We start from the raw sequence: 15,858 nt of genomic DNA on the forward strand, positions 1-15,858 counted from the left end.
TTTAATTTCTCTATTTTTTATGTGCATACACTTCAATCAAGGGTGAAGTCTGACAGTGTGTGAACAGTCCAGTTATATGGTGTGTAAAACACCCAGGATCAGTTTTATACGAGGTGTATTTACTTACATTAGCTGTGAATATGTTTCATAACATTGTGTCAAATTTATTTCACAGTGATAATGAAGGTTAAAGGTGCCATATCATGCTATTTTTCACCCATCTCCATTTGTTCTAAGAACCCCAAAAACATAGTATTTGAGGTTTGTTTTCCCAAACTCGCCTTTTTTCCAGAGTTTTAGCCTCTGAAAAGTCACTTTCTGAGCAACTCTACAAAAACAGGCTGATTTGCGGCCTACTTATGCATATTCATGAGTGGGCGCGTCTATAGACTAGAAAATACATACATAGCACTGCACGAAGGACGCTGAAATGCTAACCTCTGTGGGCGTGTCTGTTTACATGTCAATCACGGCAGAGAGCTTCCTGGAGGCGCGGCTTCTCCAGCTCAGTGCCGCATCAAATTTATCATCAAAGTGGGAACGCATCATCAAATTGAAGCGAGGTGTTTGGGCTCACCCTGCAGTAGGAAAGGAGCAAATCACCCTCTAACTAACAATTGAGGGAATCAATGAAAAAACTCTTTGGGCATGTGTATGAAGCCAATATAGCACTTTATGATGTTTAAAGCACAGAAAAGTCGATTTAGCTTAACATGGGCCCTTTAAATGTGTGTGTGCCAACATCTGCAGGCGTGCGTGTGCAATGCTGTCTGAACTGCTGCTGGAAAACGTTTGTGTTTAAACTAAAGCTTTCCATAAACACTTAAAGACGGCCTTGACCTTCACTCAGGAAATGCTTAATTTGGTTTTTAGTGTTTATGACATGTTTTGGTTTTTTTCCCCCATAAGCTGAAAGTCAAAGGGAAACTTAAGGAGTGACAATTACACAGCTCAGATCACATTGGGATTACAAACATAGTTCTCAGGAAATTAGATTAAAAAGTTGGAGACCACTGTAACATAACAGAGGATCTTTTACAAAATCGACTTAAAATGTAATGCTTTTTGCAACAGATTAACGTTAGGATGAACAATTTGATATGGTTTGGTATGGTTTTAGCGGCATTATTGAAACTCATCTTTGTCACTCTCTGCTTGGCAATACTGTCATCTAGTGACTATAGTATTCAGCTGTGTCAATCTAACTGATTATCAACATTTTAGTGTCAAATCTTACATTGAAGGAATTGAATTGCAGCCTACTATCTCAAATACAGCATGTATGGATATGTCTTAAGAGTTTGTTTGGCTTTTGAATGTATTCCAATATATTGGTGTTAATGGATAAAGTAACAACAGTTACACACTTTATCCAGACAGGGATAGCTTTGAGATTGAATCTCCAACCTCTCAACCAGAAGACCACGCCTTTACCACCTGAACCACGGTTTCCCTCGACACAGTCATTTGATCCATGTGTGTTGGAGCAGGGAAACATCTCAAACATGCTGGATAAAGACTCTCAGGGACTGGACTTGAGCATACAAAGATGGATAACTCTTTGCCTTGAATTGAACCCTAGCCCTCATATCAGCAACCGCAAACTGCTATTACGGTGCTTTCACATATATAGTCCGGTGGACCCGGTGGACCGGTGGATCTGTAACAACGTTCAAACTTTCTGAAGAATGTCACGTTAGCAAAATGGTCAGTCGCCTGTTGGACAGAATACTTTCGCCTTCTTCTTCTTCTTCTTCTTCACCTGAGTAAAATAATGTCAAAAGAAGAAAACGAAAACACTTGTCAGAAAGATGCATTTTCCAAAGGACATCCTAAAACAAATCCCCAAGAAATGTAATTAATAATAAGGATGTCCCAATGAGGTTTTTTTGCCCCCGAGTCCAAGTCCTTTGATTTTGAGAATTGGCCGATACCCAGTCCTGATCCGATACTTCTATTATACAATAAAAAAATAAAGAGCAAAAAACAGATCCAGGATGTCCCTTATTTATTTTATTCACCTTATTTTAACATTCAACCCTAAACAGAGCTTTTCTGTGACATAGCTTCATCAATCAAGCAATAAAAAATAAAAAATAAATCACTTTAGACATTAGTGCAAGATTAAATAAAAATGTGTAATATAAAAATTAATTCTGCCTCATCTTAAAATACCCAAAAGGCATGTTAACAAATAAGGAATAAAAGTACCACAGTGCTGTAAAGTAAGGCCAGTAATGTGCTTTTAGGAACTGCACTCTTAATGCTCACTCTCATTTAGTTTCACAGATTGAAGTTTATGTTTTTCTTGATAAAAAGTTTGACAAGTTAATTTTGTTGGCATTGGTGCAGAGCATGTAAATTATTAGCTGCTTACTAAATAAAGTGTGTGAGGTTTGCAGATAGAGGTTGATTTAGAACACACCTGCACGTCCTGCTGTAGGTGCTTGATATAGGAAATACTGCAGTAGATCTATTCTCAGACACAAACATGCACACACACGCAAATCACACAAACACTGGCGCGAACAAGCACACAAAAACACGCATGCACGCGCAAACAAACACTTGTGCGGAGCAGACAAACACGCCCTCGAACATCTGTGCGCAGTGCGCACACACTAGCATCAGGCTAGATACCAGAGAGGCTAATGATACGTTTCGTCTCTTCCAAACAGAACAAATGTTGTAGGGATTTTCCTGCTGTTGAAGTCATTTATTCACAAACGTGTGGGAGCACTTTTGAGAACTTGGGTCTAACTCTCTACCTCCGCTCTGCATCCAACTTGCTCTGCTGGCCAAACAACAAACAGGGCTCCTCTTTTTGACACAAGCTCATCTGTGTCATCATGTTCGACTAGTTCTGCAGCTTCAGAGCTTTCTTATCTATTTACACTGTAAACATAACAAAAATATATACCGGTATTTGGTATGAACCGATATACCGCCCACCCCTATAATGATAATAAATATACATATATATCCGAGTCCTGATCGGGTTATAACGTCCTATTCCAATTGAGTCTGAAACCACGTGATTGGCCCAGATTTCCGATCACGTGATCGGATCGGGACATCCTTAATTAACAATAATTCAAAATAACCCATAATCACACGTTACGACAACTCGCGCATATACGCTACATAAACACAGAGATGACGCCTTCTTGTCAGAGCTCAGAGGCATAAGATATACGTGTGTAGATGAGATGGCGCAGGTGAAACATAGAACAGTCAAAGTGTGAACCCATGACTGACTACTTTAACAGTTTGGGGAAGAGAAAGAAGTGAAATAAATGAATGATGTGGGAGTAATATGGAAGGGAGTGTGGAAATGTTTGTGATGTTTGTGTGGTGCTTGCAGAAGCACTGTGTGTGAGCGGGTTTATTTGTGCACGTGCCTGTTGCCGTGACGACAGTTTGCGTGATTGTGTGCCGCATGCCCAGTCACTGATGGAGTTGCTCCGTCACAATTGCGTTTCAATGTCATGTCTTATATTTGGTCACTCTTTCTATATTTGGTCCTGGTTTCCTTTTTCACATCATAAAAACCGCACCAGGCTTTGCTTGAGGCAAACTGAGAGCCATCCTTTAAAGAGGACCAAACTCATTTGTATGGTTCGCACCAGACTTTGAGTGAGCTTTCACACCACCCCAAAGGGACCGGACTATACAAGGAAACGGAGCATGGTGTGGACCAAAGAGGGACATGTGAGAGCACCTTAAAAACCACACTTTCGATTTCGTTTGCGTTGCCAACATTTACAACATGTTTTGCTTTAACTAAAGTCAGAGTACATATGTTATGTTTTTACTAAAGTCAAGGTTCGAAATGTTGTGAAATTGATTACATTTGGAGTCTTTTTTATGAATTTTTTTAAATATTTTTTTTTCTGATTGGTCTGTAAGGAGTGGTGACGCCATCACATGGAGCATGAGAGATCTTGCACGATGGACTGTTATATACACATTTTGTAAAGTGAACTCCAACCCAAGTTTAATCAAGGTGCCACAATGATGATCACGAGCGCTCATTCCAAGGTGGCAACATTTGCTAAGATAAATAATCACAAGAAAAACCACAACCCCTTCCAACAATGGACTGGATTTCAGACTTTACAATATTGCAAAAGCATAAATAGTACATAGGTGTTTAGATTTTTTTTCTTTGACATTGGTATTTATTGTAAGTACATTTAACATGACAGGCAAAGTAAAGCTCACGTCACATAAAGGTCAGACTCTTTGGCACTTTGGTAAACAATTAACCTTCAGTCATCACTATCACCCTTATTTAACCTTTCCTGAAAGATAATAAAGAGAGTTGATCTATTTGAGGCTGTTTTCATCAGCAGATCAATACACCACCAAAGGCTTTGGTTTCAGAAAGTAGCGGCCCATACTGGAAAAGACAATTAAAATATTACATGTCTGAGGTGGTGATCAGTCTAATAGCTGCACACAAAAACACAAACCTAAATTTGGCATGTTGTAAAAGTGTCTTCATGCTTATTGGTTTCACTACAGCATGAAAAGTTATCCCAATGAAAAACAAATTCTAACGTTTGAATGATAGCCTGCGACTGAATGTTCCTCGAAGAGCGACCGATGACAGAAAGCTGAAATGACAGCTTGCAATTTGAACTGAAGTATGAGTTTAGCTGTCACTGCTTAGAAAAGGGTACATGACGATACAGTAAAACACAAAAAATACAAGCACTCAACTGTGCTAGCTGGTAGACAAGCTCCAACTATTGATCCCAGCACAGCATGGTTTAAGTTCTCTTAAGTTTCCATTGAACTGTTGACTGTGTGCAACGTTGAATCTGGTCGTAAGTTTAATTTTAGTACAATTCAGTTATGAAAATGTTCCTTGATGAAATTCACACTGAACTTGGCTTTTCCCCAGCCGTGAGCATTAGTGGACATGCTGTGATGTGGGCCAGCATGTCCACAGCATGTGCTCCAGGTCTCAGATATAAATAGCTGAAAAACCATAATCACAAAAGTGCCAGTGATCGGAGAGATGTGTGTGCTGCCGTCGTCCATTAGAAAATTAATTAGTATGTACTTAAAGAGGTGGCAAAAGCCAAAGTAATATTATCTCTGTGTAAATCACAGATTGATTACTCAAACATCACAGGGGTTGTAGATCAGATTAATCAGCAGTCTGGATGAGTTCATCTTTCTAAAAGTGTCACAACCCTTAGCTTTTGCCAACACTAATGTCTCCCCCGGGATGTGTAAGCGCTCCCACCTGGAGGTGAACTCCCAGAGTACCTTAAAGAAGGCACATCATCGTTTTCTAAAAAAAGACCATTGATTCAGAATTAGAGGTTGTTTCAGACTTTTTCACATTCAGCCGTGCCAGACTCAGGCTGTGATGTGAGGTGTATTGACTGCTTCATATGATATCCATTTAATGCCATATACTTTTCTTACCTAAATTTGAGTTTTGGCCTTTTTCATGCTTGAATTCATGTTTTCACAACTAAACCCAGCCAGCACAGAAGCACAGTTGCTAGAATGTTATATTGACACGGGAATCCTTGGTCCCAGACTGGTTTCTTTCTGCAACCGCAGCTGTATGTCATAAAAGTGTCTGATTCCAGCTCCAGCTCTTTGACAAATGGGATTTTTACCATCTTTAGGTCCACAGTAAACATTTGTTGCTTCCTCTCTGTGCCAAAGCTAGAGCATTATATAGACACCACATGTTGGTTTCAGGTTTCTCTTCAGAACATACAGTACGTGTGTTCGCTTTCTTGTTTTCCCTTAGAGTAGCGTTTTTGGCTTTGCTGCTGTCAGCCCTTGCAATGAAGGGTCTAATTCGGACACTGATCTTCACTTTGTATTAATAAAATGTTATGTTTATATCAAGAAGGTGTCCACGGAGAATTCTTCACATCATCACATCAACATTTAGATAAAGGGAAACCCACCACAGATGCCATCAGCATAATTTGCCAAATGTCATTGGTCTCATTTGCTCAGTTACTGTTGTTATGGGTAATTAATGCTACATTTGTTTTCATAGTAACCCCTGATTGAAACGAGTGCCTCATTATCAAGACCAGGTCACTCAAAGTAATGAAGATTATAGGAAACAAAGCTGACCTTTACAATGAAATTCTGTTAAAACTTAAGATTTTTTAAGCCACATAGCAACAGTTGTTGTGAATACTCTCTGGGTCTCAAATGAACAAATGATAATTATCAAAGTCTGATCTTCGAGAGCCCCTATCATGCATGTTTTAGGGTGCCAATATTTTCCTCCTCACCTGACTGAAAAGGGTATAGGCCACCAAGAAATGTATATAATGTGATCACACGTGAATTAGCGAGAAATCCTGAGTCCTTTTGCTGTCTCTTTAAAGGTCCCGTATTATGCTATTTTTCACCAATCTCCATTTGTTCTAAGAATCCCAACAACATAATATTTGAGGTTTATTTTCCTAAACTGGCTTGTTTTCCAGAGTTTTGGCCCTCTGAAAAGTAACTTTCATGACGCTTCTCAAAACAGGCTTCATGGGCCTTCATGTCTATGTATGAGTGGGCGTATTGTAGACGCAGACTTCAGGGATCACTTATGTAGAGGGTGATCACCATAGCAATTGCCTTTTGCTATCCACACACTTTTGTTATTGTTTTCAGCCAAAAAACTGCACATTACAGTAAAACACATGGCTATTTAAGAGACTATTGTGATTCTGAGTCCAACAAATGCTGCAAGCAGGCTTGTAATCATAGGCTCACTGGTTCAAATCTCCTTGGTTCATCATTGTGGGATGTTGATCAGTTCCTTATATTAACCCGAAATGCTTCCTGGGCGCTACACCATGACTGCCCACTGCTCCTCAGGGAGGGGTTAAATGCAGAGAACACATTGTGTATGTAGCTTTACATATATGACATACTGTATAATGTATATTCTATATTAAACCGCAGTGTTTGTTTTACCTGTGAGGTAGTTTGAGAGGGGGGAGGAACTCACATTCTTATGTAGGGTAGGAGGAGCCAGGATTGTCAGTAGGAGGAGTTTCAGCATTGTGATGTCACAACGATACTCGCCCGTTTGGAGCTGACTTTTTACTAGTGTTGTGTTCAAGACCACACTATACAGGGTACGTTTCAGTTCTATGCTCATGTGAAAATGTTGTTTGTATTTACCAGAGAAGTTATACGCCCAGAGACATAATTATTAATTCATAGTTTAAATAGTCTTTGCAGATCTGTACTTTACTTGAGTATTTTTTTTTTTTGCCGACTTTTTACTTTTATACTCCTTACTTTTTGAAACCAATGTCATTATTTTCTACACCTTTCACTTTAAAAACAAGTTTGTTACTTTTAAGGCCTTCGAATATGACGTCACGACGTAAAAAAACACAAACCAACAACCGCAACACTGCTTGTGAAAGGATTTTCAGCTCAGCAGTAGTTTTTCTTGAAACAGTTCATTTACAAATTCTGTTTATATTGAGTGTTAAATTCTTCAGGCGTTCATAAAGGGTCATTTATGTCCATGTAATAGTATTCTACAAGTCCTTAAAAAAATAAAAGATATTGAACTTGCTGGTTTGAAAGTAAGGGAGCAGCTGCCATCCTTTTACTTTTACCAGAGTCAGTTTTTATTCAAGTATCTATACTTTTACTTGAGTACTGAAGAATAGTAATTTTGCCACTTCTGCTGACTTGTACTTGTACTTCAAGTAAAAGTACTTCTACTTGAGTAAGACATGTCAGTACTCTTAACACCTCTGACACACACACACATGCACACACGCGCGCACACACAATGTGTACCTCTGTTTTTCTGCTCCATGGCGAGCTGCTTCTCCATGGTCTTCGTCAGCTCCCTGAAAAACTGGTGCTACCTCACTCTCACTTAACAAGTCTCTCACTCTGTAAGTGGAAAAAATGCTGAAAACTATCTGTATTTGAAGAAGCAAAAGTCTAAAATGGTTTAAGATAGAAAAGTTTATGATAATGGCTGAAAGAGAATGAGTAACTCAACATTTTACATGTTGAATGGTTAAAATCGGTTGAAGAATGATTGAACATTTGAACTTCAAAGGTAAAGCAAAAGATGAATAATAGTATCTATTTTTTTTAATAATAAATAATAAAAAAAAAGCCAAAACATAGAAAACTGCACAAAATGTTTTGACACTTGTCCAATTGTTGGTTTACATACTCACTAATTAGAAGTAAGAATGCTGCATTAGCAATGTGGCTCCTGATTGGCTGCTGAGCACAGAAACTGACCTTGAATCTGATTGGCTGCTAAATAGAACCTCTGGCTACTGAAAACGTGAAAGGACATGATATGACCCATCAGCCTTTGGAACCAGCATATCTGCCTTTCATATTAGTAGAACAGGAGTACACAAGCAGCTTGTTATAGAAATACCCAACACGCAGTCTGAAGGAGCTCATCACAACAGAGAATTATGAATTATACAATGGCTGACCCTCAATACGCTTCACAAAGTAATTATTGCATTCGGTATCAACAAGCATTGAACAATGAGACACAGGACAACTTTGACTGGGAGGGGCCTGCTCAAGGACCAAGCACCATCAATGGTGCTCACCAACCTGTGAATACACAGCTAATGGTACCACAGGACGTAGTTGCAAAAGGACCACTATTTGACTTCCTCGTAGGTCCTGACCTACTTGAAATGCTGGCACCAGAAGCTGAACCAAGCACCATCAGTGGTGCTCACCAACCTGTGAATACACAGCTAATGGTACCACAGGACGTAGTTGCAAAAGGACCACTATTTGACTTCCTCGTAGGTCCTGACCTACTTGAAATGCTGGCACCAGAAGCTGAACCAAGCACCATCAATGGTGCTCACCAACCTGTGAATGCACAGCTCATGGCACCAGAAGCTAAAAATTCACTAGTTGATGGAAGCTCATCACTTGTGTATCCAGGCTCTGTAGCTGCTCCGGCTGCATCTGAGCAGGATGGCAGGAAGCAGCTTACATCTACAATTAAACGGAAACACATAGACACGAGCGACAACAGCTCCAAGGAGGATGCCCCAGAGAAGAAGAAACGCCGCTTACCGAGAAACAAGGAGGCTTCCCATGTGTATCGGCAGAAGAAGACACCTGTGAATGCACAGATAATGGTACCACAGGACGTAGTGGAAGAAGGACCAGTATTTGACTTGCTCCTAGGTCCTGGCCGACTTGAAATGATGGCACCAGAAGCTGGACCAAGCACCATCAATGATGATCATCAACCTGTGAATGCAGAAACGTATAAAAAGAAATTGCGCTTACTGAGAAACAAGAAGGCTGCCCATTTGTATCGACAGAAGAAGAAACTATCTGTAAAAAACTTGACAGATCATGTTGCCATGCAGGAAAAATTAAACAGCATACTGAAGCAAGACCTTAAAAGCCTAAAAGACATATACCTTAGAACTCCAGTTTGTACAATTATGAGAATCAACCACGCTCTCCCCTCCCCTCTCTGAATAAAACTTATCGCCTCTTCATGAACGGGCACAGCTGTGGATTGTTAATGACTTTTTTGCTCAATAGGAAATAGTGACTAATGTTGGGACTGGTGTTTTAGAGACTGACACGAATGCATCCCAGGTCACAACAAAGATCAATGGCAGATCGACCACATTCAGAATACCTCACAAACATCCTCACAGATAAAGCCATCTGTGAGGATACATCTCTAACTTCAGCTCTTTCAGATAAACAAGCACGGGACTTATCTCACAGTCCACCCACAACCCTCTCTCAGGACCCAGCTGATGACCCTGTCCTGTTGGCCCTGGGTAACCATTCAGTCGCTTCTATCCAGCATGAACTTCTGCATCCAAGTCTTGGAAACAGCTTCAGTTCCCTCCAGCAAGGCCTACTCTTTTACATGCAAAGCCAAAATAAAGTCACAAAGACAAAATGTGATTCTTCAGTTTTATTCAATTCTACTCAAGAACGGCACTAGGAAAATCGAGACCACCAATGGCAATTTCATATGTTTCTGCTGGCAAGTGTTAATTTAATTCAAATCAATTTAATTTGTATAAAGCAATTACCAACAAAGTCATCTCAATGCACTTATCAAACTATAAAATTCATAACAAGAAAAAAACCCAACAAGATCCACATGAACAAGTATTTAGCCATCTAACAAAATCAACATCGTAAAACACCATTAAAGAAACATAAACAATTATTTTATATAGCCTCCATACTCTCCCAACAAGATATATCTCATGACACGGCAGCACATTCGTTGTTTGTATTGGAAACACAGAAACATGGAGAAAATGACAACAACAAGAACTTGGAACAGCCTCAGTGAGGAGCATCCACAAAGCCAATCCTTCCTTTTGTATCATTTATTGTGGAAAGTATGAAATATTTTTTGACCTTGCCATTGCTGAAGGTCTGGTAACTTAGGTGTTGGTCTCCCATCTTTTAAAAGCTCTCGTTTTTCCTAAAATAAAAGTTTCTCTATCATCTTTGGTGCTGTCATCCCGTCTGTAGTGTTATCCCGCCCACTAGCTAGAGAACGTAGCAGCAGCGGTCACATGGCATCAATTCACTAATGTACTGTGAACTTACGTATAGCATTTAGCGTAGCATGGTTACGTCCAAATGCAGCGTAGAGAGCCCCAAGATGGTTGTCATCTTGGGGACCTGAGTGCGCATGCGCAAACACGTAAAAACATGCAATAGGAACAGAGGCAGAGGAGCAACGTGCCTTTGGGAGGGGGCGTAGCCTCCCTCTGTCTTACAGCGGAGTGAGACTGTACAGCTGTTCTAGGAAATAGCGCTGTTCAGTAATTTGGGCGATGAAACACACAACTTATAGGTACTGTAGGTTATTGGAGATGGAAAAATAAATCATTTATAATTATATTATAATCAAAACAAATAATCACAATATCAGTTCACCCTTGGGTAGGTACTGCCTACCTTGCCTACCCTGACGGCATGTCACTGGGCAACACCCAAAGGACTTTTGCTTGATATGTTTCTTGAGGTTTTGTTGTCTTCAGATCATGTCTACTTTGTGAGTCCAGCTTTCTTTTAGCTTTTTGAAATATTGGAAAGAAGAAGATATTCCATAAAGGAGGGTTAACAAACTCTGAGTCTATCTATAAACTCTGGGTCAACATACCCCGTGATGGGAAACTCTGGGTATCTGATTCCATTACAGCTGGTATGAAGTGGGTCAATCAACCCTGAGTATGTAAACTTTTACTAAATGCGGAATAGCAAGGGAGGGAGGAAACATCACTTTTTCAACCTTGGCCCTCTAAATGAAGCTAAAAAAAATGCATATCACTGTAGCAAAACCATTTTTTATAATACTGCCACTTTAAGGCTTTTGGTAGGGGAGTATCAAAAAGCTCCACAACAGTGCCACCTCTCTACTTTTTAATAGTTATCACCAAGACACATTAGGTCAGCACTATTGAGAGAAAAGTTCACTACAGTGGTGTACAAAATGTTGATCAGTCCTACTAATGCACTGGATTTTCTTAAATAATCTAAGTAATGGCAAATAAATGGTCAATGTGTTCCTTTTCTGCTGTCATTTTTTCCATTAATTAATTTGAATGATATAGTTTACATTTACATTTTAGTTGATTTGCTTCACAATATCTAAGGACGCTAAAAGCACAGAGGCATGAAAGAGCAGTACTTTTTTATAAATGTGAGTTTTCAATCCAAGTCGGACCTGAAAAGCTTTTAGATGTTAGCATGACTCATTACACTTTTCTATCTGGACACGTTGAAATCAAACACATTTTTCTTCAGTGATTCATTGGTTTCATCTGTTAACAGAGGAAGAATGTAAATTCTTTATATTTGAAACTTTCCTTGTTTTTGTTTTTTTTTGCACATAAATAATGCATGTGTTGGCGTTTTTCGAAGTTGATGGATTTTTTTCTGCTTTAGTGTACATTTGGTCTGCATTTGTTCTGACTGCAAATTGTAAACTGCCTTTCTTTGTCTCTTTTTATTTACATCACAGCATTTAGACTTTAAAGTAAAAAATACAATTGTAAAACATTATTTTTGGAGGAAAACTTGTTAGATTTGGTGTTTTTCAGTTCCCTTTAGCTTTTAAATCTCTAGCCACTAAAATATATCTTCTCTTCTTATGTCTTTATCTTTAGATTACGGGTGGCCCCTTCCCCTGGATCTTTGCCCTATCTGGATCTACCTGGATGTACTGTTCTCAACAGCGTCCATTATGCACCTCTGCGCCATCTCTCTGGATCGCTACATCGCCATACAAAATCCACTTCATCACAGTCGCTTTAACTCCCACACTAAAGCTCGCCTCAAGATAATGGCAGTGTGGACAATATCAGTGGGTGAGTGCAAAAGGGTTGTGTGTCATATTTTTTCCCAAGGCCCTTCAAAGCAGAAACGACTGGCTGGTATTGGACCTAAAGCAAAAAAAAAAAAAAGGTGTCAGGCAGAGATATGAGCAGTGGGTCGTCAAGCTGTCAAGTTGCCAAGACAGTAGATGAGCACTAGTGAACTATAATCAAACAAAGCCCTGGGGCCTCATGTACAAAGACCTCAGTGGCTCCCTGTCCACGCCCTCATTTAAACATGCAAATGATATCAAAATGAGATTTGCATTCCCCTCAGTGTGATCGGAAAACTGTGGCTCTAACCACCAGCAACAGGGAAGAAGAAATGTTCTAATTATTAGACCAACAGCAACATGTATGAAGGAGATGATTAAACTGTACAGTGAAGAAAGTTCAGGTAATGGTTGACTGCATTAGTGTGTGAGGGTGTGTGAAGAAGTAGGAAGCAGATTAAGGAAGAGAGGGAAAATGATACTACTAAAATAAAACAGGAAACCCTTCATTTTGGGAGTGAATGAGAAACATTCTGGAAGCACACATCTATGCAGGCTTAATGCAGTGGTTCCTTAACTGGGAGGCACGCTACCTGAGGGGTCTCATTGAGAATGAAATATACTAAAAAAAAAAAATAAGGCAAAAGCTCTCCAAGTGAACAGCAAAATACAGCAAAAAAAAAAAATAAAATGTAGATGTGATGTTTGACAAGAGGGGTATTTCATCAAACCCAACTCAGGGTTAAGTCCAGGTTTAACCTGAGAGTCCGGCTCCATTAAGCCGGGTTCTCACTGGAACGGCAATTTCATCAACAAGAAAACATCTTGGTTACCATAGTAACACAGTCCGTAGGTATAACCTGCTCCCGACCAGGTTTAAGCAGCAGGCTTGGCTTTAGCTGCAGACGCATTCTCATGAAACCACTTCATCATTATGAAAAATGTAGTTTAGTGATGTTTTAAAACACTCAATAAAGATCTACAAACAAAAGGAGTTAAAAAGACCGCTTTAATACGGTATTTTAAAAGGAAAACAAACAGAATATCATGGTAAATGTTTTAATACAAATGATGATAGAATCATTGTCATATTACATGATTAATGTGTACCGTATTTTTAATGAGATATCACAGTCTCCATGTGTTTAAACCATCATAGTAGCAATATATAAGGATACATGCATATTCATTGCCGATCCTTTTACCACATGGTATAAATGTGTCCATTCAGTGATCAGAGATTAATAATGATAAAGCTGTGGATGGGCTTCAGGGACAGTCACAGGACAGAGCACTAAGGCTCCCAATGACAAAGACACATAGGTACATCAGTACGTGCGCACATTGCCCAGCTCACCTGCACCTGCAGCGTCTGCAGTGTTGGATATGACAGCCAACAGCACAGCTGCTGCTCCCGCTGTTCATTTAGTGCTGAGTTCAACAAACTATTTATCAAACACTCACAAGTCTCATAAATTGCATATTATTTAAAATGTGAGTTACATCATCTCCTTTAATAAATGATGACAGGAGTTCAAAAAGTTATCAAACGCACAGAATCAGATAAGTAACTACTTTTAAAATGTTCAAACCACAGTCAGTCTTTCTTTTTTTTTTTTCACTAACGTGCCAGTCATTTATTTTCACTGCTCAGTAACAGATGATGTCACATCCTGTTGGTCTCAGCATTGGTTCCTATTGGCTTCTCACTCATCGTAAAAGCTGCAGCGCATGCGCCGTCACACTCTAATCATTAAATCTGTGATCGCTCTCGTTTGTCTTATGAGGACGTGCAACACTGTCAGTTGGTCGGGTCAGCTGGGGAGATGGAGGCTGAGAAGAGTTTGATGAAATGGTCACGGGCGACTTAGCTGAACCAGCTTTAAGCCATAAGCCTGGCTCGACTGAGAACACTTTGATGAAATACCCCCCAGGTTAACTAGATTTTCTTCACACCTAATTCAAGAACAAAACACTGACAACATTATGACACAAAATTAGGTAAACCTCATCAATCAGCTGTGAAGGAGGCACAGGAGGCGCAGAATTTTTAAGTAGAAAACTCCCAGGATAAACATAAAAACACCTAATTTGACTGAGGCTGACACCAACAGCTACTAACTGAGGAGATAGTCAAGACCCCAACTGAACTTGGGGAAAAAAAAAGATGGGACAGAACAGGGACAATTAAGATCTGACATGTTTAGAAAGGATGTGAAAAGAGCTGGATAAAAGCGCCGCAATGTCATCTTGACAAAGCCAACAAGTAACAAAGGACATTAATAGCGATAAGGAAGAAAAACAGCCAAAGAATAAAAAGGAGGTTTAAATTAAAGGCAAAAAAACCCTCAATGTTGGCAGCGATGTCAAGCTTTTAATAACAAATGAGCACAATAGAAAAGTGTAACTACCGAGAATAATCGAAGTGAAGATGAAGGACAGTTACAAAATCATGCTGATCATAACTATTTTTCACAAAAGGACTGTCAAAATGTGCTGAAGTTAATAAGCTAAAGGATATCATAATAAAACCTAAAAGCTGACACCTTCTGCTTTGTGAAGGTTTTCCCTGATAGCACACACACATCTTCCCGAAGTCGGCACGATGAATGAAGTTGCATCAGCGAGACGTATTATGGAGAGCGTTTGCTCATTGGGCAGACGTCGCGGAGACATCGGCGTTTGGCCGATGTTTTCAATTAGTATAAATATCTCCATATCCATAGTCAAGTATTAACTTACTACCACTAAATAGCTTATTATGTGTGTACAAAATAAAGAGACAGTTCATGATCATAAATGTATTTCCAGCAGCATAACCAAAAGAAAACAGCTTCAAGGAAGTGACACTACAGTTCTACAACTTCATAAGTGGTATCACCAATTTGGGGGGAAAAAAAACACAAAATGATGCGTTAGGAGCAGAATGCCAACGCACGATCTGAGGCCGACATTGGCGAGACGCATGTGTGCTGTCTGGGTTGTTCTCACTCACACTCAGGTGACGACAAATTGATATATTTGCGCATGAAAAGGTATCAGTTCATCAAAAGTAAATTATAAATCCTAATTAAAAAATCTATTTATTTTTTTACAGCAATTGAATACAAACAGAAAAGCTTTCGTAGTATGTGTATATTTATTATCTTTTAATTTGTAGCCTACATGGCTAATATACAGATATGGATTAACTTATAAACATAAATACACTGCTCAAAAGGGAGACTGATCGAGTAGCATTTATTACCTCCTCCCTCATTTTTCATTCAGTTTTCAAAACTTATATTCCTGACATTTTCATTATCACATACATCAATTGATATTACTAGTACAGTACCCATTGGAAGTATGTATTCATATAGTGGAAGCTTAAGTAGAGTTGTCAATTATGACCAAATGAGTATGTGTTTGAAGGTTGGGTGTACAAAGAGGTGTACATACTCTAGTGTTATGAAGGGGTATATTTGTGGATGCAAAGTAAAATAGCA

The 15,858-nt window shown here is 39.3% G+C and overlaps 1 protein-coding gene across 2 annotated transcripts in view; it reads left to right on the forward strand.

Annotated features, from left to right (window-relative positions):
• htr2aa (5-hydroxytryptamine (serotonin) receptor 2A, genome duplicate a) overlaps positions 1-15,858 on the forward strand; it is a 41,256-nt gene that overhangs the window by 14,762 nt on the left and 10,636 nt on the right. For both annotated transcript variants that reach the window (XM_028436383.1, XM_028436384.1), the window contains one exon: positions 12,171-12,371. In XM_028436383.1, the coding sequence (XP_028292184.1) occupies positions 12,171-12,371 (201 nt within the window). The remainder of the gene's footprint in view (positions 1-12,170; positions 12,372-15,858) is intronic.

Source organism: Gouania willdenowi, chromosome 21, assembly GCF_900634775.1.
Source record: "Gouania willdenowi chromosome 21, fGouWil2.1, whole genome shotgun sequence".
Lineage (NCBI taxonomy): Eukaryota > Metazoa > Chordata > Actinopteri > Blenniiformes > Gobiesocidae > Gouania > Gouania willdenowi.